This window comes from Papilio machaon, chromosome 13 (genome assembly GCF_912999745.1).
Source record: "Papilio machaon chromosome 13, ilPapMach1.1, whole genome shotgun sequence".
Lineage (NCBI taxonomy): Eukaryota > Metazoa > Arthropoda > Insecta > Lepidoptera > Papilionidae > Papilio > Papilio machaon.
This window is the reverse complement of record NC_059998.1, coordinates 1,022,421-1,045,398: the sequence shown is the minus strand read 5'-3', so window position 1 is coordinate 1,045,398 and position 22,978 is coordinate 1,022,421. Positions and strand designations below refer to the sequence as shown.

Here is a 22,978-nt window from a genome sequence, read left to right as displayed (position 1 = left end):
CAAAATGCACTCAAAAGTAACCTAAAAAAAAACAATTTCAAACAAAATGCATTCAAAAGTAACATAAAAAAACAATTTCAAACAAAATTCACTAAAAAGAAACAAAATAATGTCATGAAAACTCTCTAAACTCTAGTAGTTGCTCTCGTTGCGCTCTCTAATAGTAGGGGCTCAGTTTTCCGCAACTCCACGACAAGCGCGTATTTTGCGTGTCTCTAAACTCTAAAGAAAGTTCTCTTCTTTCTTGTAACATGTCTATATTGTATAATTATTGTTATTCCGCAGTCGGTGTCGGCCGAAGTAAATAGATGACATTTTATATTTGAGATGTATTAGACATACTTACGTTTATGTCCCTACTTAGGCCGAAACCGACTCCAAAATAACAATAATTATACAATATAGACATGTTACAAGAAAGAAGAGAACTTTCTTTAGAGTTTAGAGACACGCAAAATACGCGCTTGTCGTGGAGTTGCGGAAAACTGAGCCCCTACTATTAGAGAGCGCAACGAGAGCAACTACTAGAGTTTAGAGAGTTTTCATGACATTATTTTGTTTCTTTTTAGTGAATTTTGTTTGAAATTGTTTTTTTATGTTACTTTTGAATGCATTTTGTTTGAAATTGTTTTTTTTTAGGTTACTTTTGAGTGCATTTTGTTTGAAATTGTTTTTTTATGTTACTTTTGAGTGTATTTTGTTTGAAATTGGTTTTTTTAGGTTACTTTTCAGTGCATTTTGTTTGAGATTGTTTTTTTTTGAAGTCGGCTATTTTTTTTTCTTAAAATTTTTGTTTTATTTCACAATTTTTAGTGAATTTGAAGTTCAATTACAAATTTCGTTAATACGTATAAAGACATAAATAAGACAAATAAAGAAAAGGACTTTCCTATTTGATATGTGTGTATTTCAATTCAAAAACTAATTTAGAATGCAGCAGATAACCACTTATCCTTTAAACAATGAAATAATTATCAAAATCGGTATACAAATTGAAAATTACCGAACTAATACATCGTAGCGTACCTTTAATTTTGTCCAGCCGCGCGCCGCACTAGCATTTTTCGAATGCGCGTAGTTTTTAATTATTTAATATCTCCCAAACTATTGATCAGAATTACATAGTTTAAAGGCTAACGTAATCTGCATTTAATACTCTTGCCATAAAACATATTTATTTGGATAAGGATTCATATCGAATATTATATAATAGCGCCGTAAGCTTACGGCGCTGTTTTTCGTGTCCATTTTAATCGAAGTTTGTTCACAATAACATGGTTTTTGTGAGACATCCATAGATGATAGATATATGCCACCGAAGACTTTTATTTAGCAAATTTAAGGATCTATAATTACTCCAGATATCATTTTTATGTAAGTCATATAGTTTGACCTACGTAAGTCCAGAAAGCAAAATTGTGCTTTTCATGTAGCATTTTTCGTTTCCGCGTAATTTTATTCTTACGATATCTCCTAAACTATTAGACAGAATGATATAGTTTCAATTGCAAATATAATCTACATTAAATTCTCTTGATAATGAACATGTTTATTTACATAAGGGTTAATACTGAACTCGAATAATAGCGTCGGAAATAGGGCATGAATTTAATTGATGTTTCTGAAGAAAAAAATGGTTATTGTGAGAAAACTATAAAAGATAGATATATGCTATCGCTGACTTTTATTTAGCACATTTAAAGAGCTACAATTCGCCATACATCATTTTTATGTAGGTCCTATAGTTTAGCCTACGTAAGCGCTGAAAGCAAAAATGTCCCTAATCTTCGCAACAAATTTTGAAGCTATATTCAAAATCTACTAGTCTTCTAGTTATTTAAAAAAAAAAACAAAAAAATGGGACCCACCTGCAAGCACTTCCTTTCGATTAAAATATTTTTCATCAAAATCGGACCACCAGGGGCGGAGTATCGCGGTAACACACATAAAAAAAAAAAAAATACAGACGAATTGATAACCTCCTTCTTTTTGAAGTCGGCTAAAAAGGATGACAGGCGATGAATAAATATGAGAAAGCAAAATGTATTTTCAGTTTGCGGATAATTTGTTACTTTGAATTAGTATGTACTTTTTTTTAAATCAAACTAGCTTTTACCCGCGACTCCGTCCGCGCGGAATAAAAGGAAATGCACACAAGATAAAAAAGTTCCTATGTCCGTCTCCTAGTTCTAAGCTACCTCCCCATCAATTTTCAGTTAAATCAGTTCGACCGATCTTGAGTTATAAATAGTGTAACTAACACGACTTTCTTTTATATATATAAGATAGCAGGCATGTTCGTCGATGTTTCACTCGTAGAATACATGACTAATACTAAACGGCCATCAACCTATAAGATCGTATAATTTAATACGGAGCAAAACAAATGGATACTAAATTTTTCAATCAAATTTGGCTCCGCTATAAATACCAGATAACGGTCGACCCTTTGCAACGTGATAAAAAATACGAGGTACTTCGATGACCTTATTTGATGGTAGCAACGACTCGCTTCGTGATTTTGAGGGGCCCTTTACAATAAGTGACCTTACAACGCATTGAAGTACCGACAAACATTGATATAAGCTGTTGTACTTGAAGATCTCTCTTATAGCCATTGCTTGAATATGAGACGCATTTTTTTTAAATAATGAATAAACTAGACCCTAATCAAGTACACTCATGATCTGATGTTAAGTGGTAATGTGGTTAAGAGTACATAATTTTCGACACTGGTAACATTGTATACATTAAAAAGAGGTGAATTGTAGGTTCCTTTTGAATCAATTTATTTTGATATTTTTGTAAGAATAAACATTTTGTTTTTTTAAATAAAAAGAAAGTTTTTAAATCACTATTTTAATGAGTCACTTAAATACAAAATAACATTATATAAAACACATCTAACAACAAAGTTTTTTTTATAAAATATTTTAAAATCATGCACATTTATACAAATCAAACAAAAAATATTATGCTTTAAATTTAAATTTTAGATCTAAAAAAAAATCTTAAATCATTTTTATAGACGAAAACAAATTGCAGTACAAAAAAAGAAAAAGTTGCCATTATTTAGTCAAGTCAAATTAAAATAAAAAGAATATACGAAATTATTTTAATATTTTATAGTAAAAACAAAATAATTAAAATAAAAAGAATATAAGAAATTATTTTAATATTTTATAGTAAAAACAAAATAAAAAAACCAGAAAAGTATATAAACATTACATAATTGACGAGTGTAACAATATAAAATTTACATACATTAGAAAAACTATATATCTCCAATATTCACATTAATTACTTGAAATAGTCAAAAGTCTTGTTAGCGAGATACTCAAAAAGGCTAGACTAGATAGACAAAATAATAATTAAACTTTTATACTCAACCATTTCTTGCTTAATGTTGCATTAACATGACTAGCAAAATTGAAACACAATAAAATTTATTTCTGTAGATAAATCCGACTAGATATATTTACAAAACGTAAAATTGCAAAATAAAAATACATAAATTATATATACAGTCAAAACCGTTTATGGCGACATCGTTTAGAACAACATACCGGTTAAATTGACCAAAATCAAAGGTCCTGGCTGAATGTTACAACTATCGGTTTTTACGACTCAATATGAGTAGTCCCTTCGATGTCGTTATAACAGATTTTGACTGTATATACATATACATAAAGTATATATACATACATATATAAATAAATTCAGTGATTTATATAAATACATATATTTTAAAATTTCTTTGCTAAGTTGTACGATAAATAAAGATCCAGATAAGAAAATGTTAAATCATTTATACTTTTTTATTTACAAGTATACATTGTATAAATTACCATGAATGTATACATTTACAACTATTAATATAATATATTAATTTTCGGTGGGACGATCATACGACTGAGATAATGCGTTCGTAAACAAGTTCATAAACTTATATAAAAAAAGCACCTCTATATATGTAAATATTATAAAAAAAACTAATTTAAAACACTTTTTATTATAAATCCTAAAAACATAATTCAAATAAAATATTGTAATATTAATAAAATTGAGCATAGACAAGACATAGGTGAAAAAAAACTAATTTTCACTTATTTAAATTTAACACGTCAAATGTGGATAAGCGAGAGTTTAAGGGATAACGATATTATTATTGCTTCTAAAGGTTTTTTACTAACTGGAGTTTCTCTCGCTTATAAAAGTTTCTTGCTTATTCAGTTTTGACTGTATTTCCAATATGATATATAGAATTCATTAATGATAATAGAAAATTTAAAATGTAAAAAAAATATGAAAAACTGTTATAAAAATAGACTTTAAATCAACAATTTCTAGCTTTCTAAACGTACAGAGAGAACACAACTCTTATAAATTACTGCTTTTATTTGAAGTTTGTAAATTGTTCATTATTTATGTAAACAATTTAGGCGATAAAGTTACAACGATCTTTAAAAAAAATTACCATTTGTTTAAATAAATACAAATAATTACATTATTTACTTTTAGCACCTTCGAGATTTTTTTTACCTATTTACAACCAGTATATTAAATATGTACGTAAAATACAACATTTTTATAAACTCTAATATATTCCGCATTTTTTTTTAAATTGCTCTATTAACAAATAAGACAAACTTATCTGTTCAAGTGAGTTAAAGTATACTTGACAGTTATAGTCCACTAAGGACGGAAGGAATTTTGTGGCACCTTTGACATTGACAGGTTCTATTATATTATATTTTCACCGTCGTTCACCGGACCAGCTAAATTTGTCGTATTACAATTTAGCTGAATATTAGACAACATGTTATGTCATTTAACGATAAAGACGACATTACTGTCCCTCTCTAACTGCTCCTCGAGCTGCGTGACAGAGAGACCGCCGTGACAGCACAGCTCGTCCAAACACACCAGCCCGTTGTACGTCCGCACCAAGTTCTGATTGTGGTCGGACCTCACTGATGCCGTGTCCACGTTGTTCAGCGTTATTGGATACTAAAATGTTACAGTGGTCAATAACTGTATCAAGTACCCTAAGATTTTTTTAAGATCTAAATTGACGAGCAGCGGGTCTTACAGCAAACAGTGCCTATTATTATTAAAGTCAGATATTTATGAGTTATTCTGCAATTTTCTACAATACTATTATGTAAGTAGGTGTAATGTACCAACCTTGTAAACTCTCCGTATAAGACCTTCCAGTACACCGAAGAGCACAAGCTTGCGCTCATTGATGGCGAGATCCTGCGGTCGGAGTCGGCGACACAAGTCGCGTACCGTGCTACCGTGTGACATGCCCGCGTACATCACGAATAGGTCGTTCACTTTCGGCAGCTGACGCGCTAAAAATCATCACCATCATATAACTACGAAAACAGTAGACCAGATCGGAACACATACATATGTACAAGCTGCAATTTCCATCGACTCATTTGCGATTGCTAAACCAAATAGTGGTTCCACGCGAGTAGTCGCTTTATGGAAATAGGTCTTATTGGTACGGTAGGAGTACTTACGGGATCTCGCGCAGAACTCAATGCACTGCCGCTGCAGGCCCGCACACCTCGTCAACTGACGCAACTTTGGAGTCACGCTGTACACCTGACATAAGGAAGATATTGACAATCTTAGCGGGAAAGCATATAAATCAACTGTGAAATTCAAGGCGAATAGAAATTGTATAAACGAAATTATCGATAGGAACACTACCGTTATTACATTTAAAAATTATGTCAGTGGTAACTTACCGCACAGTACTGGAAGATAGGCACCAGGGTGATGACGCCGTAGTATACGAGGTTCTGTACGCAGGCGCGCACCAAGCTCACCTCCACATCAGTCAACGCAGCGATCTTAGATACGTGGTTAAACCCATCGATGTACGGCAGGATCTGGACCAAAATGTAGTACCCAACAAATCAACTTATTTAGTAACCAAATAAGTAGTACCTGGCAACATCACAACATAAGGCTCTTCGTACACAACATAATTCGTCGAAAACATATATTGTTTGGTTGAGTCGCAAGAATAGCGTTGCGCGCTTTCCGTACACACAACGTTGAATCGTCGAGGCATATCATCTATTTAGGCAGTACATGTATATGTATAGCGACTACATGTAAACTTCAAAATTGCAGTGACTTTCTTGACTTGACCTCCGGACGTTCTTGACAAATATGTTGCGAGCGATTGTCTTTGGTGATGTCAAATATAAATATGTGTACCTCTCCGACATTGTATTGAGTAAGTCGCTTAGCGACTAAAATATCCGGGTTTCGAAGATTTACGTATCCTCGTGTACGAAGGGCCTAATAGTCACCGCTTTTAAGTTGGCACGCCAGGCACTAGAGTTCCCTTTTTGCCGACGTGCCAAATAGAAAATAACACAACAAACTCTGAACAAACAATAAGGCAGAGTGTATAAATCTAGCACATTTACATATAAGCCAATTTTAAATCCAAAGATTTAACTGTTTTTAGTTGATATTGGTACCTTTTTGGCCTTAGTTGTCGTAACCTCCGTTATTATATGAGAATAAGTGAAGGCGCGCCTCAGAGCCTCGTGTTTACGGCAACATGACTTCCTTATCAGTGATATGTTAACGTTATACAAAAACAAAGACTCTACAATTACTATATGATATATGTATAAAACCTTTTAATATATTCTTGTTTAAAAAAAATGCGTATTATAAATAGATTTTGCGTTAAGCAAACCACTTTATTTGGAATTGAACTTAACAAATTGTGCAAATGGTCTTTTTATATTGCTATAAAGTGAAACAATAAATGAAATGCATTGCATTGCATACACCAACGTTTTATCTAGACGGTAAATTACAAATGAAATCTTATCTTGATGCAAAAAGGTTCAAAATTGTATGATGAAGTTTGAAGATGAACAAATTTTTGGTGCAATGGTGCATTGAATCGACCGTTACACGGCCCGTTCCAACCGGCTCCTAAAGGGCCCACTCTAAATATCTATACAGTTATTTGTCTAGTACATACTTCGTATTACAGTTACGTTGATTTAGTTTTGCTACTTGAACATTTTTAATTCTGCTACATATTACGTAAATAAATAAATAATACACTTTACATACATAGACCTGCAGCACATTGCCGCGAAAGCGAATAGAAGCAGTTCCTCTGTTGTTCATGGGTATCGTTGATCACCTCAGTGTTCTCTCCGCTCGTTTAATCCTTTCTCTTATAAAAAATGCAAGCCTAGATTCCAAAGCTCGCTGGATAGTTTCGGTTCCGTTTCGCTGTTACAGTGTGCCTCAAGCTTTATTATGTAAACGACTCTATTTTAGTATCAACAACACGCAGTAACCGCGCGTGCTAACTCAACGGCTCTTAATGAAATTAGACGTGACTAACTAAACGTGCTAAACTGACATATCATTGATTTGCTGGTTTTATACTAAAAGCGCATAGCAACATTTTTTTAATGTTGGTACTCAGCAGTAGGTAACGAAACTTGTTCTCAAGTTATTTGTCGTTTATTGCATTTTAATGTAAATACTAAAAACAAGAAACTTTAAATGGTTATATCTGTCAGAAAGTGTGGGCGTGGGCTTGGCGCGTTCATTGCATTTATTTTGTAACTTCGATTTTTTTTATTTCCCAGCTTAGTTAAGGTTCTTAGGTTCATTTTTAACTAACAACATATATATTTATGACTACAGGATATTTTTCCAGTTACAGTCACGCGCTGGATTTGATCGCTGGATTGGAATAATGTAAACTGGAAAATATGTAAATAACCTAAACTCATTTACACTACTTCTAGACGTAACACGTGTAAGTATTTTAACCCCTTTTTAAAAGTATGAGAGGGGAGATTTACTATTTAAATCTAACAACCAGTTTAAATTCCTTTCCATGTTTTACTTTGATTGAATAACATGTTGAAAGTATTACTCGGCTAGAGCCGCGGTCTGTTGCGGCACACATCGGAGCCAGCAATCGTCGGTTAAGGAGTTAATTTCATTCATCCTAATAGCTCTATTTACGGATATTACAGGCGTAAGCTACAAGCGAAAGCGGACTAAAGTTTATTCCAATTTTTTCTGGGAAAACACTGCATTTTGTTTACCACAGATAAAATATTATTGAATATTAACAAGATGACGATATATTTAGTATAAAAGCGCAATAAAAACGGTTAAAAAACTGTTGACAATGTTACTAAAACTGATAAAGTTATTGTATTTAGTATAAAAGCGCAATAAAAACGGTTAAAAAACTGTTGACAATGTTACTAAAACTGATAAAGTTATTGTGACACAAAAAATATATGACCTAATATGACATTAACAATGCAACTTTTGTTCGATGATTCGCTTGACCGTTGTAATATGACGACCACGCAGGAGACAGGCGTGAAGTAGAAGTAATTCGGCATTTCGTCTGATGAGTGTTCGTACCGGAGGCCAAGTATTATTCATCCGCTATCTCTTATAATTTGGGCCATACGTTTACAACTCACAAACTCGGTAGCCGGTAAACAGAGGCGCTAGACCCAAGGCCTGTCTCTTACACTACATACAAATGCTCACGCCAAACGCAAAGTCGACTTGATAAAATTTTAGCTTTATCAACGTGTATTTATGATATCTATTTATGATTCAAACATCATATTGTAATGAGATCTATCACATCACGCTTATTCAATGACGTCATTAATATAAAAAATATTGAGCTGTACAATGTAAAGAATGGAACGAAAATTCATACCAAATACGTACCTACTTTGTATATAAACATTAGGTATAATTAATAGATGATGAAATTGCGATACCTGTTTCATACAAATAACAAATATTTTATTTTTCTCCAGTCGTTTAAGAGTCCAAACTGTTTTCCGTTTATTTTTGCTATTTCATTATAAATTAATAAAATATCAAAAACAGCTTAATAAAATGTATAACATGATGAAAATAACCGGTTATTAAAAGCGTAAATAACAATTATTTACATCGGCAACGGGTTCGAGCGCGACGTGATGACCTTCGTGCTAAACTGTAAACACGATTTGCATTCATATCCACTATTAACGTGTTAAATATTTGCGGGGTTCTAAACATTTTACATTACAATATTTACATCAAACTTATTACGATTAGTCTGTTTAAAAATGGACTATCCAAATAAATTTAAACACACCTCTGACATAGGAGAAAATCGTCAGAATTTCTATAATGGAGGAGTAAATCGCTCGTCAAAAATTTGATTATTCATTCACGGAACTTTTCGTACATCATTTGACAACGTGATTAAATTTTTGCCATGATTTTTAACGATTTATGTGATGAAAATAAAAAAAAAACAACGTTTATTGATATGCGTGTTACGTTAAATTGCTACATCGGTTATACGGAAAATATAGACATTCGAAAAAAAATGTTTAGAATCTCTGCAAGCGTGAGTGTTAAGTTACCAAGTGCGGTTAAACAAAGCGAGCGGAAAGTGAACACCGCAAGATAACTGTTAACAAAATATATGTTTGCTATCGAACAAAATGTTTATGTAATCTTTATATCTATTGTGGTAAGGTATAATTTACTACAACACTATCTGGTGCAGAGATTTAAATTGTATTGCATAATTAATATAATAACATTATCAAGTGGAAAGGGAAGCATTAAAAAGCTAATGGTATATGCGATACAGAGACTAGTAGGGGAGCCCACGAGGCCAAATGGGGATTTACTCGAGCATCGTAGAGACCTATTGGGATGCAAAGCTTAGATGATAAGAAGAAAAAAATGTTATATGATATATACCTTAACATCGGTGGGGGAAGCGGCTATAGATTTTTATAAATGTAAAAAAAAAAAAATTAATCGAGCGCGTCAGATTTTCTAAGGAAGTGTTAAGTGCACCAAAAAAAAGCTCTCATTCACTAATGTGACGATTTCGATGGGACGCAAACTAGCGGTCATTTTTATAATGTGCAAAAAATTCGCCATTTTGAAATACTCAAGCGCGTCAGATTAAGATATATATGGTTTATCTTTATGTTCTAAACGTACTGTCTCATAATCTGACGATTATCTAGAGGGATTCAACTGATCTGACAAAAAAATATTAGAAAAACGGTTCGGCCTTATACATGGGCCTCATGTTTTGTGGAGGTACTTAACCGGGTACAAAGTATCCCCCTGTATATTAATCTGCCGTGCTTTAGGAAATCCCGAAATCCCCGCTTGGGCTCCCCTACTATACTGAACTTTGATTTTTTTTAGGTCTTTACATTTTTTATCTATTTTATATCTATAAATTTTTACCGATGTTTTGGAAAGGAAAAATTATGTTTTTTAATTGTTATTAGGTAAAAATCCGCCCACCACATCTTACTAATATTATAAATGCGAATATTTAGATGGATGTTTGTTTTAAGGTATCTTCGGAACGGTTTTACAGATCATGATGAAATTTGGCACAGTTGTAGAACATAGTCAAAAAAAATACATAGGCTACTTTTTAAGTTTTTTTTTAATTCCGCGCGGAAGGAGTCGCCGGTAACAGCTAGTTTAAAAAATATTTTTTATTTAATTCTAATCTTGTTAACATCATCGCTACTAGTTTCGAATCTGAGACTACAGTTACCAACAATAATTATTCCGATCAGATTAGCATTTATTTAAATTCATATAATATTTGCATTAAATAATGGAATAATGAGTTTACCAGTGTATTAATGTTTTATTTATTTTTATTATCTCATATTTAAATTCAAATTATATTGTTATTATATCGATAATGGACCATGTATGACGCAAATGTAGATTATTTAAGTAAGTATTTTTTATGTACTGTTAAAAGTCGCTTCGGTATTTCAGTGAATTCAGTTATCCTGTATATAAAATTTTAAAATTAAATACTATATGTATATAATACACAATTATTTCCTTAATAAAACAAGTCGGAGCAATGATCTGGTGATAGCTTTATTGACGCAAGTGTTCTCGCGAGTGACTCCGTTCTATTTGTGTTCAGTTGAAATCTAGACATTGTCGCAACGGAAAACAACCTAACTATTGTTTTATTTCTTACTTTCTTATTATTTCACTTCGATATTTGTGTAATTCTCACTCACACAATGTCATCTTGTATTTTATACTCTTATTAACATTTAGACTAGTAAAAGAGAAGAATTACACAAAGAGAAACTCTTCTCGTGGTTATCATCATCAGCTCACTATACGTCCCCACTGAGGGGCTCGGAGCCCACCCTAAGTTAAGAGGTGACTGGGCCATAGTCAACCACGCTGACCAATTACGGGTTGGTTGACTTCACACATATTGAATTTCTTCTCAGATATGTGCAAGTTGCTACTCGCGGTTAGAAAAAAAAATCTATTTTCGTAGTGCGAGGTAATCCGTCGGATAGGACGATGTGTGTGCACTTACCTGGTTGGTGGTCAAGTCCCACTGGTCTGCGACGAATGACTGCCGGCTGTATAGGAACACGGGCACCTGGTGGTCCTTCACTGGTGCCGGGTCGCTGTTCACCCGCACCACTGTCAGGTGGGTCGTTGTCGTGCCAACTGACAATAACAGGTACAGTCAGGATCGGATACTTTTTAACGGCACTAGGTTATTAATCAAAGTTGAATGGCCGACGTGTTTCTTTTGTATTGTTGAATTAACATTCCAAAAGCTATAATAAAAATAATATACGTGCAAACAAAATGTGTACATAAACAAGCAAAGTGACATCTTGGAGCACGTTCAAATTAACACGCGTCAGAGTTAATCACGTCAACGATAACCCGATAGCGGGCTATCGGCGGCTCGCCTCGATTGTCTGAATATCATTTTACTAGAGATGGGAAAAATATTGTGGGAATTAATTGGAAATTTTTGTTTTAATTTTTTTTTTTAATATTGGAACGCATATAATCATAACTTTGTAATTGTCATCTGATATCTATAATAGTGTCATACCGATAAAAAAATATATATATCTGGAATTTTTATTAGAACAGTCACAGTATAACCCCTAAGTCAAAAGGTACTGACTCGACTAACATACGTAAAAAACAATTTTTATCTCTCTTTTTCAGAGTTAATGAAAGGGATGTATTTCAGTACTTGTGTTTCAGAGTTTAAAATGGCGATAGGTACATCACTACGTATATATATAAATAGAAATTTAATAATTGTGGCAGTGACGCCCCCGTGTTTCTGCATAATGAATCTTCATAATAGCACCATTAAATAAAAATAAAAAATAGATTTCTACTAAAAAATAATGGTGTCTCAAACTTTCTGTACCGTAGGTACTGACTAAACGTTTGGTTTCTGAGACCGAAATCTCCGTATAAAAAATATTGTTATTTATGTTATATTAAAGACAATGATATGGATGGACCGATGACCTGGTCAAGGTTGCGGGAGTGCACTGGATGCGGGCGACACAGGACCGGGCATTGTGGCAATTGATGGGGGAGGCCTATGTTTAGCAGAGGACGAAATCAGGCTGATTGTGATGATTAGGATGATGATGATGATGATAGAAATGACGATCTGTTTTAAAAGAAGATTTTGGTCTCAGAAACCAACGGTAATACGTATTTTTTATCGTTTGTCGTTCGAACGTTTGAGACCCATGCTACAGTAGATTTGTGCCTTCAAAAAAAAGTTACTAAGAATTTAATTTTTGTGTTTTTTTTTTTGTCTTTGGCATTGCAACGCATTCCGACTTCAGTTAGTTGCAATAAAATGAATAAAACCGCATTTAAGTTGCAAGGTTAATGAACCAAAAACGAAATTACAAACCAGTTTTAATAAGGGAATACAGAACTATAAAATAGTTATAAAATGAACGTTAACAGTAGCAATTTGTATTTGCAATTAACCTTAGGTTTCTGAGACCAAAATATTCGTTTATAACATCATTTTATCTCGTTTTGCCGGAGATGACGATAAGTTTTAAATTTTAATACCGAGATTTTGGTCTCAAAAACCAACGGTAAGTCAATTTAAATCTAACGTGCGACTGATTTTTATTAAAGACTAGCTTTTACCCGCGACACCGTCCGCGCGGAATAAAAAAAATGCACACAAGATAAAAAAAGTTCCTATGTCCGTCTCCTAGTTCTAAGCTATCTCCCCATCAATTTTCAGCTAAATCAGTTCGACCGATCTTGAGTTATAAAAAGTGTAACTAACACGACTTTCTTTTATATATATAGATATATAAGATTGTTATGCGAAAGTTTAGATGAATGAATGAAAGATATCTCCAGAACGGCTCAACGGATCTCGATGAAATTTGGCATAGATGTAGAACATAGTCCGGTAGGCTACTAATTAAGTTATTTTTTTAATTCCGCGCAGACGGAGTCGAGGGCTACGGCCAGTTTGTAATAAATTAATTATATGAAATAAAATCTTTAATTAATATTATTGGCAGATTAGATCGTAAGAAAATATCTTAATATTCCTTTTATCTCTCATTTAATCATTATTAATTTATATCGTATTTAATAAAAAAAAACATTCAAAACATATTTAGTAAAGCATCATAGTAAAATATGGTTTAGGGTACAATTTATATCATGCAAAGCGTTTCTCCTACACGTGATCATACACGTTGTCAGTCTTAATTACGATACGTCGTGTTAGTTACACTATTTATAACTCAAGATCGGTCGAAATGATTTAGCTGAAAATTGATGAGGAGGTAGCTTAGAACTAGGAGACGGACATAGGAACTTTTTTATCTTGTGTGCATTTTTTTTTATTCCACGCGGACGAAGTCGCGGGTAAAAGCTAGTTTAAAATAAAATATGCATTTTAGTTTTACCCTACTGAATTGAGAAGGTAATTATTGAAGAAATGTTTCATTAGTGAGAAGGCAAGGTTACATTATCTCGGAAAAAACTCCTACTATCGTCATATGTTTTGGCCATAAATGAAAACATGTCGTACACGTGTACGATGCATAACATATATTACAACATGTCCGGTTGTCCCACCCATTATCGTATATCAGCGGTGATACTCGTGGCATCCAATGTCTAAAATTAAACGTAAACACGTTGGTATTTAGTACATTATCTTTATTTAGCACAGGGAAGCTTAAACTTTTTTAAATTATGGTTAATTAAAAAAATGGGACCCATCTGCAAGCACTTCCTTTCGATTAAAATAATTTTTATTTAAATCCGTCCACCAGGGGTGGAGTTTCGCGGTAACACACATAAAAAAAAATACAGTCGAATTGATAAAGTCCTTCTTTTTAAAGTCGGCTAATAAAACGACGTTGCCCTTTATTGCATATTTCGTTCTCTCAGTACCTATCATTGGTAGTAGTGATGCTATTGGACTAAAAGAACAATAAAGCTGATGAGGAGGCTACGTTACGTTTACGCAATTTAAGATTAATATTATAAATGCGATTGTTGGGATAGATGGATGTTTTTTAGAAGATATCACCAGAAATGCTTAACGGATCTCGGTGAAATTTGGCATAGATATAGAACGCAGTCTAGAAAAACACAATTCTGCGCGGATAGAGTCGTGTTCGACAGCTAGTTTTTAATATATATAAATTGGTGCCTTGTTTATCAAATATCTCACGAACGATAAATACCTAATCTATTCAATTCAACGAGATATTATTTCAATAATTATAATAAACAACAAGTTCTTTCTACCCACATCTTCTGTATAATATTAATATTTATAACATTGAACAAGTTTAAATCATTTAATATCGTTTTTAATAAAAACTGTTTACGATTTTCGAAAGAACGACGATAATCTATCTACCTATATATATAAAAGAAAGTCGTGTTAGTTACACTATTTATAACTCAAGAACGGCTGAATCGATTTGACTGAAAATTGATGGGCAGGTAGCTTAGAACCAGGAAACGGACATAGGACAATTTTTACTCCGTTTTCTATTTTTTATTCCGCGCGGACGGAGTTGCGGGTAAAAGCTAGTATAGAATAACAAAACTATATTCGTTAGTTTCATTAGATATTATGTTACTTACCGTGAGTTTCTGAGATTAAAATCTCCGTTAAAAAGATATGAAATGACAGGATGAGAATATGTTTTATAGAGAGAATAAGAGAGGTCTCAGAAACCTTCATTTAAGCGTATATCAATTGAAACTAGTTTACACCAGTTTTTGATAACATTACATAAGCAAGCGAGAGCACCAGGTAACAATATGTGTAAATTTTTACAACACACGCCTACTCCATATCATCCTAGTCTATACACAAAGGTCAATGTCAAATAGACTTTATTATTACAAACGTATGAGTTATTTTTGAATGTTGATCGTCTTTCTTAAGTGATTCTACCTAGCAACTGCGTCGCGCACAGCTAGCAATAGAATAAATCTCTATTAAATTTATATTATTTTCTATTCAAATATTCCTAGTCTGTTTATGAAATTGTTTTTAACGGGTTTATTGACCTGAATAAATTGTTTTTGTATATCGACGCTGGAAAGCGTAAACGCTGTAACCCCGAAAGTATGAACTTTACAGGAGAGCCAAAAAATCATAACTCGTGAGCTGATACGTCTACAAGCATGCGGTATTTAACAATGTTGTGTAGTTTGTGCTAACCTATAATAAAATCATTATCGTTTGATAATGGTTAAAATTATTAACGTGTGAAAAACATATTCGCGATTTCAAGGGTTACAGCGTTTATGCTTTACAGCGTCGATATGTTGATTTTGTGTATGCAAATTAAAATAGATTATCATCACTCTTATGTTATCTGTTATAATTATACTTTATGTTGTCTGTGGTCAATAAATAAACTTCACTTGCTCCCGCGCCACTCTTGCTTAAACAACGTGTTTTATTTAATAGTATGTAGTAGTATGTAATAATGTTACCTAAACATTTGTTACGTCCAAAAATGGTGTACAAAATTTGGTATCAAACTTGATATTTTTTTTTTTTTGCGTAGGATCAACAGGACAAGACTGGTCGAAGTATTTTTTTCGCAGTGTTCGGGCAACATTCATTGAACGTTGGCAACTCTACATATAATCTACGTTTGTTTTTTTTTTTTTGCTATCAATAAATATTTCCAGTCAGTTATTCGCTTTTGATCAAATACAAATGCTTATATGAAGATAGAAAGGTTATTTGTTCATTGAAGTTGATTATAAGCGAAAACTTTTTCGTTTACCTTTTAAAAAACACTTTGAACTAATAGTAAAATAGTAGTAGAGAAGTATTGAAAACTAAAATTTTTCATCACTTATACGTAAGTGCGTTTGGCATTGGTCCCAAAAGAGTTCATCAACGTCTACGAAACGTATATTATAGTTTCGTAATTACGATTTGTACCTAAAAATAAGTTAGTTTTGTGACTATCAAGTCAATATAAAACAGAAAGTAAGTAAAAAAAAATTTTAAGTATCCAAGGGCCAAGTCATTGGGCTATTTTCACATGGACTATGTTACTAATCTATATATAAAAAAGAAAGTCGTGTTAGTTACACTATTTATAACTCAAGATCGGTCGAACTGATTTAGCTGAAAATGGATGGGGAGGTAGCTTAGAACTAGGAGACGGACATAGGAACTTTTTTATCTTGTGTGCATTTTTTTTATTCCGCGCGGACGGAGTCGAGGGTAAAAGCTAGTTTAATATAAATACAATGGTTTAATATTCAATACAATAATTACTTAATTTCAAAACATATTAGCTTATTATATTTATTCCTGACATATAATTTTAAAGTAATTAAAATCGTTTTTCTATTTATATGTTTAACGACCTATGTTTATAATCTGAAATATTTATCTTATCTGTTTACCCTGATTAGGTTATTATAGTCTTTAATTATAATCCTACTGAGTTCAAGCTTAAAGTAACGCCTCGTTACACAGCCGCGTTGATTTATGGGTTCCACTTCACACACGAATGAACAGTAAACAGTTATAGAGTACATTTTTACCTAGAAAATCTCTTATGTACACAAATGTGTTCACATTTAAATATTAATTCACATTTAAATATTAAAATAATGTTTCTTGACTGTTTCTTCATATTCTTGCCAGAAGGATATTTTTCAACGATATGACAATAAGTGTAAAAACTATTTTTTCTGCCGTGTATTTTATAACGACTTCAATGTCATAGTTGAAGCCTATTTAGACTGTTTTGATTCTAATTAAAGGACGAAAACAATATATTTTTGGCGACCATAGATAATAAGAGAGAGAATTAAAAAACATAAGTTGTCGATAGTCATTAATCTTGCTGAGTTACAGTCGGTGTCGTGTGGCGCATAGTTTATGCAAAGTGTTGGCGTCGTATTGTTTAAAACAATTGACCACCAGTACTTATAAAGATCTAGATACACGTGCCGTAATTGAATACTTATTATTATACTAGCTTTTGCCCGTGACTCCGCCCCCGCGGAATTAAAGAAAAAAACGTAATAAGTAGCCTATGTGTTCTTTCAGACTTTGTTCGCATTTATAATATTAGTAAGATTCATTATAAAATACGTAATAATGTTTGAATATTAGCCTAAGCAATATTATTTTAATTTTTTTTAATAGAATAAAAACCATTCACCGCTTTGCACGCACTTTGGACTTACCGTTGGTTTCCAAGACTATAAAACTCTGTATAAAACATATCTTCATCCCTGTAATTGTCTTTGACAAAACAGAGTTGACAGTCTTAGAAACCCACAGTTAAAGGCTATTCATATCATTGCTTATAACAGAAACTTATAAATCTTTTAACAAAATGAGATCGTAAAACCAGCACCATATAAACGTTTAATGACATTAAAAGATGTCACACATTTTTAATTTTACGACATTGTTTTCGTATCCGGGCTTTTATAGTTGTTTTCTGAGACCAAAATCTCTGTATTAATCATATTGTCATCCTTGTCATTGTCTTTGAAAAAAACAGAGATAGCATATTTTAAACGGGGATTATAATCTTAGAAATCCACGATTAATAACAACAGATATCCGAGTGTTTGGTCTATTTTAGATGTTTTTCTCTTGTGCAAATTAGGTTAACAATTTAGAACACATTCATCGAGAGGCGAGTTGAAGGGATTCGATTTTGTCATTATGACGCCATAACTATAAAAAATCGAAAAAAATAAATTTATCGTAAGATTATTTTCCTATTTTATAGCTATGACGTCACAAAACGTCGCAGGTTTATGCACATTTTATTTAAGACGTATTGCATGAATTCCTTTAAATGTGTAGTGCAAAAAAAAATATGTCACCTGTCAATGTGCACATTCTCCTACAGTTGATGTCCTGCATGACCTGCTTCATAAGACAACCCAAGTCTTTTGCGTCGCCGGACATTGACTGCTTGGAGAGCCATTCTGTTTCCAACTCCATTGACAACTAAAAAAAGAAAAAAATCCTAATTTACAAATGTAAAAAAACACAATATGCTAAGGAATTCTTGGATTATTTCTATATAAATTATATAGAAACAATATTTATCTAAATCTAGGAATGAACAGTAGTTTAAATGCAAATTAATTTGACTGGGTTTTATTTATTCCCTTTAAAAAAATGTAGTATAAAACTTCATTATGGGTACAAAGTATTTTTTAGACATCTGAATTAATAATTTGAAGAAATTTAGACATTTATAAATAATTTTCATTGTATAATTAGTTGGAATATATATTAATATAATATAGTAATATGATACATACCAGATATTCAGTAAGTTTTTTCACTAAAGGTTCTAGATGTACAGTTCTTGCCCAAGCATCACATACAAAGCATAAATTGAAATAAAATGCATTTCTTGCATATTTCTTGTTATCTATTCTCACAGGAAATCCCAGTATTTTAGAGCCAAGTAGAGTGCTGTTGAAAGAAAATATCTACTGCATTAAAAAGTTTTTAATTATAAGGAATTTAATTTTACTAAACTAGTATGTTTTTCATACAAATTAAAAATATGTTATTCAAATTCATTCCGTTAATACAATTATATTTTCAATGTTTATAAACAATTAAACGCGCGAACAGTATAAAAGTTAAAACATTGACTATAAATTTCATAAGAAATAAAAACAATAATTTCAGTGAAGTAATATAAGTAATTCTCAACTTACACAGTAAGTGTGCATCTCTGTAATTGCACTTTTGGTATAATATAGTGACTAACAGTATCGAAAATATCCTTAGAAATATAGTTCTCTGGTACTTGACAAGTAATTTTGGGGCCTGCAGTGTGATGGAATTCACATAGAAATATACAACGAATAGGTCCTTCCTGCCCACAGCCCTCGTAATATTTTGCGTTTGCATCCATTATCAACAAACTGGATTTTTGTAGCAATACGACACTAATTCACATTTCTAATTATTTAAACAAATTGACACTATACTGGTTAGATATAACACATAGTTAAATTTAATTTATCATAAAACTTATATCACTATCACGATATCGTAAGAGTCGAAGTATTGTTACACAAACGATTAATCTTAACACGTACGCGGCGCATGATCAACTGAAAATTTTAGAAACTTGAATTTATTTTTATTTCCCTGATATGCGAACCGAAATGACAATGGTTTGGAATGTTGGTATCAGGGTCCGCCAACTTCGAACGAAAAACAAGAAACTTCACACAGAGACAATTTTGTTGTTGTGTTAACTGGGTTCCATAATATGAACGAGATAGAGCATATATCTATGCCGTTTTCGCTCGCGATAGTCCAAGCTATACTTGCCATATAAAAAAATATTTCATCCTTTTATTATTATAATAAAGTATTTATAATTAAAAATAAGAAAACATGATTTAAAAAAAATCCTATTATTAATTGTCTTATTTCTTACATTTGTATTTATAAATCAAGATATACGATCACTTGTTATCTTATATCTACATCGCAAAAAAATGTAGTAATGGCAATTTTAAATCATAACCGTTAAAAAAATAAGTTTTCAAATTTGTTTCAAAACGTGTTCTCGTATGGTTCCGAAATCTTTGATATTGCATTGTATTTTTGAACTAATAACGCGAGTGTTTAAGTTTTGAGATATTGACTCTGATAAGTGAAATATTGACCTCATTATTATTTTATCGTCGTAATTGTGAAGACGATTCGTTTGTACTTGCAAATAATCTAGAGGCATTTTTGATAGCCGGCGATAGCCAAATAGAACAGACGTCAGATGACATAGAATGGCAATTTGATCCACATCAAGATCAATTTGAAGATATTATTGGTGAAGCAGTTCATACCATTGATAGTGGTACGTCAGAGGCCCAGGCTTGTGCATATGTGTGTGGATTTATGGTCAAAAAACGAAATATAAATTGTAATAATTTTAAGGAATTGTTTTTATCATCAGACCTTAAATCCATACACATTTTTACACAATTTAAAGATTATGCTGAAAGCTTAAATTACGCCAGTAAAAAATTTATTCAATGTGTGGAGATAAGTGCTTCAATAATTAATAATGAACTTGAATCAAATGGATACAAAAAATATATAGTTAAAAATTTAAAATCCATCCTTACATGCATGGTGGATTTCAGCTTTTTACTTAATTGTGACAGACATTATAATGAAAATTGTGATTTCATAATAAAATCAATAATTTTTATATCTTTAAAGCGATTCTTAATTAAAAAAAATCGGGAACTAAATTTAATTAAATAAATGATGTTAAATTACTCTGTTTCATTTCATTATTCCTTTAACTAATTTAAGTTAATAACTTTTACTAACACAACACTATATTGGAAATAATGATTATTTCATTTTAAAATTATTCTTTCTTTAAAAAAATCTTACATTTACCAAATTATCAAAATAATCATAATTTCCAATATAAATTTTTAACTATAAATAAATTAAAATACTAAACGTATATTCAAAATTCCCGCGTTTTATTTTTTCATATGGGCGACCATTATGGCGCTAGTAGTATAAGCGTATAGACCAAAGTTATAATACTATAGTATGTAACATGTCATTCTTCTCTCTATAGAGAGTATTATATTCTTTGGTTGGTATATGTAAAAAATACAGAAGTTTTATCGTTCTGAAACAAGTAGTGTGATGAAGTTTGAAAATAAAAGGTGTGTATTTCTTAATTAAGTACATATTTCTAGTTTAATGAATAATTTAACAAAAAAGAACCAAAGAGAATTATTTCCTGCGAACGAATTTTAAATAGTGTTTTTTTAAAGATCCTTTATTCTCTAGGTTTTAATCCAGATTTTATGTCACTGATTTTGAACGAAAACTTAGCTTCAAACTGTCAGTTGCAGTCAGCTGTCAGGCTGTCTGTCACTGTCAATGATAATTTGATGAAAACGACAACTGATAACAGTGAAACTCCTTGGAAATTGAATTGAATTGATAACAGTTAAAGCAATTTGGTATCAAAACATTATTCATTATATTCTTATTAAAGTGTATTTAAGATGGATAAAAAGAAATTTAAGTTACTTGTTGGTGCTACGGGAAGCGTCGCAGCTCTAAAAATACCAATTTTGATCGACTCCTTACTAGAATTAAATAATAAACAGCAATACATATTTGAGGTTATATTTACAAACAAAAATAGTTGTGTGTAAAACGCTTTTAGTTATTAGAAAGTGAATTATTCCAATCATTTAATTAGATCTATGTTGTTGTAACAGAGCATGCGAAACATTTCTTCGAAACATCAAAATTACCCGCTGTTGTAAAAATTTGCGATGATGCTGTAGAATGGATCAGTTGGAAAAATAGAGGCGATCCTGTGGTTCATATAGAGCTTGGAAAATGGGCTGACATGATGATCATTGCACCATTGGATGCTAACACTCTGGCTAAAATGGCTCAGGTAAGAATTAATTTCACTTAAAAATAATAAGGTAATAATTAGATCGCAAAAAAAATTACATATGAGTTTACTTAAAACTAGTTAACACTGTAACTCAGAATATGTGATCCTTCCTCCTTTTAAATGAAATAATTAATTTGCTAAATTCATATAATATTACAGGGTCTATGTGACAATCTACTCACCTGCACCACTAGAGCTTGGGATATGAATAAACCATTGCTGTTCTGTCCCGCTATGAACACTAGAATGTGGGAGCATCCTGTGACATGTAAACACATTCAAACATTGAAGGAGTGGGGCCATGAGGAAATACCACCAATTAAGAAACAGCTGATATGTGGAGACACTGGAATTGGTGCTATGGCAGAAGTTACAACTATTGTGGATAGAATAAAAAGTATTGCTGATGATAAAGTATTCAATACAAGCAAATGAAGGACACAAACTTATTTAATATAACCCATCACCAGCAACACTGTCCACGCACAGATAAAAAAAAAATAGGGATTTGAAAAATAGATAGTAGCTGATTCTCAGACCTACTTAATATGCATAAAAATTGGTTAAACAATTCCAGGGGAGTATGGTAACAAACATTGTGACACAAGAATTTTTAAAATACAATTGTATGTTGTTGGAATCATTATTTATTGTTTTTTTTTTTCATTATTTATTGTTAATTTGTTATTTTTCATTCACTTTACTTTAAATCAAGATAATAATGAACTTCTATAATTTTGATGAACCCTAGTTATGTGGAACAAAATAGCTAACATATTTCAAATATCAAATTTTAACAAAAAAATATTAGTGTAACTTGATGTAACATTGTTGCTAAGCCAATTATCAAGTAGGTGATATCAGTAGACGGAAAAAAAAAGTTTATTGACCCTTGGATATATATAATGCCCTAAATATGGACATTATCATAATATTGACATGCAACTTACCTTATCATGGAATGTCTTGACATAAAAATAGTTCAAACAACGATAAAAATTTCATATCGCCAAACTGTCTGAGCTTATCCTCATGTTGATACCACGCGTATTATGCCTATTCGTAAAAAAATCATGTATTTTTAATTGTGAAAAATT

The 22,978-nt window shown here is 31.9% G+C and overlaps 2 protein-coding genes across 2 annotated transcripts; one reads left to right on the top strand and one right to left on the bottom strand.

The window, feature by feature from the left end:
- Positions 1–4,612: 4,612 nt before the first annotated feature.
- On the bottom strand, positions 4,613–19,563 carry LOC106719307 (GATOR complex protein NPRL2). Its single transcript, XM_014513618.2, has 8 exons — positions 19,138–19,563; positions 18,730–18,886; positions 18,283–18,409; positions 11,441–11,577; positions 5,763–5,906; positions 5,532–5,616; positions 5,188–5,357; positions 4,613–5,010 (listed from the first exon to the last, which is right to left on the bottom strand). The coding sequence occupies exons 1-8, from the start codon at positions 19,335–19,337 to the stop codon at positions 4,828–4,830; spliced, it is 1,203 nt and encodes a 400-aa protein (XP_014369104.1). The 5' UTR covers positions 19,338–19,563; the 3' UTR covers positions 4,613–4,827.
- Positions 19,564–21,358: 1,795 nt separating this feature from the next.
- On the top strand, positions 21,359–22,378 carry LOC106719315 (phosphopantothenoylcysteine decarboxylase). The gene is made up of 3 exons (XM_014513629.2): positions 21,359–21,594; positions 21,675–21,878; positions 22,041–22,378. The coding sequence occupies exons 1-3, from the start codon at positions 21,475–21,477 to the stop codon at positions 22,314–22,316; spliced, it is 600 nt and encodes a 199-aa protein (XP_014369115.2). The 5' UTR covers positions 21,359–21,474; the 3' UTR covers positions 22,317–22,378.
- The last annotated feature ends 600 nt before the right edge of the window (positions 22,379–22,978 follow it).

What these genes read in the sequence shown, in the direction of transcription:
- LOC106719315 (XM_014513629.2), top strand. Translation starts at nt 21,475, where the DNA reads ATGGATAAAAAGAAATTTAAGTTACTTGTTGGTGCTACGGGAAGCGTC. An exon ending in AACAGCAATACATATTTGAG is followed by an intron (nt 21,595 to 21,674) that starts GTTATATTTACA and finishes TCATTTAATTAG; the next exon opens with ATCTATGTTGTTGTAACAGA. An exon ending in CTCTGGCTAAAATGGCTCAG is followed by an intron (nt 21,879 to 22,040) that starts GTAAGAATTAAT and finishes ATAATATTACAG; the next exon opens with GGTCTATGTGACAATCTACT.
- LOC106719307 (XM_014513618.2), bottom strand. Translation starts at nt 19,337, where the DNA reads ATGGATGCAAACGCAAAATATTACGAGGGCTGTGGGCAGGAAGGACCT. An exon ending in CAGAGATGCACACTTACTGT is followed by an intron (nt 18,887 to 19,137) that starts GTAAGTTGAGAA and finishes TTCTTTCAACAG; the next exon opens with CACTCTACTTGGCTCTAAAA. An exon ending in CTATCTTCCAGTACTGTGCG is followed by an intron (nt 5,617 to 5,762) that starts GTAAGTTACCAC and finishes TCCTTATGTCAG; the next exon opens with GTGTACAGCGTGACTCCAAA.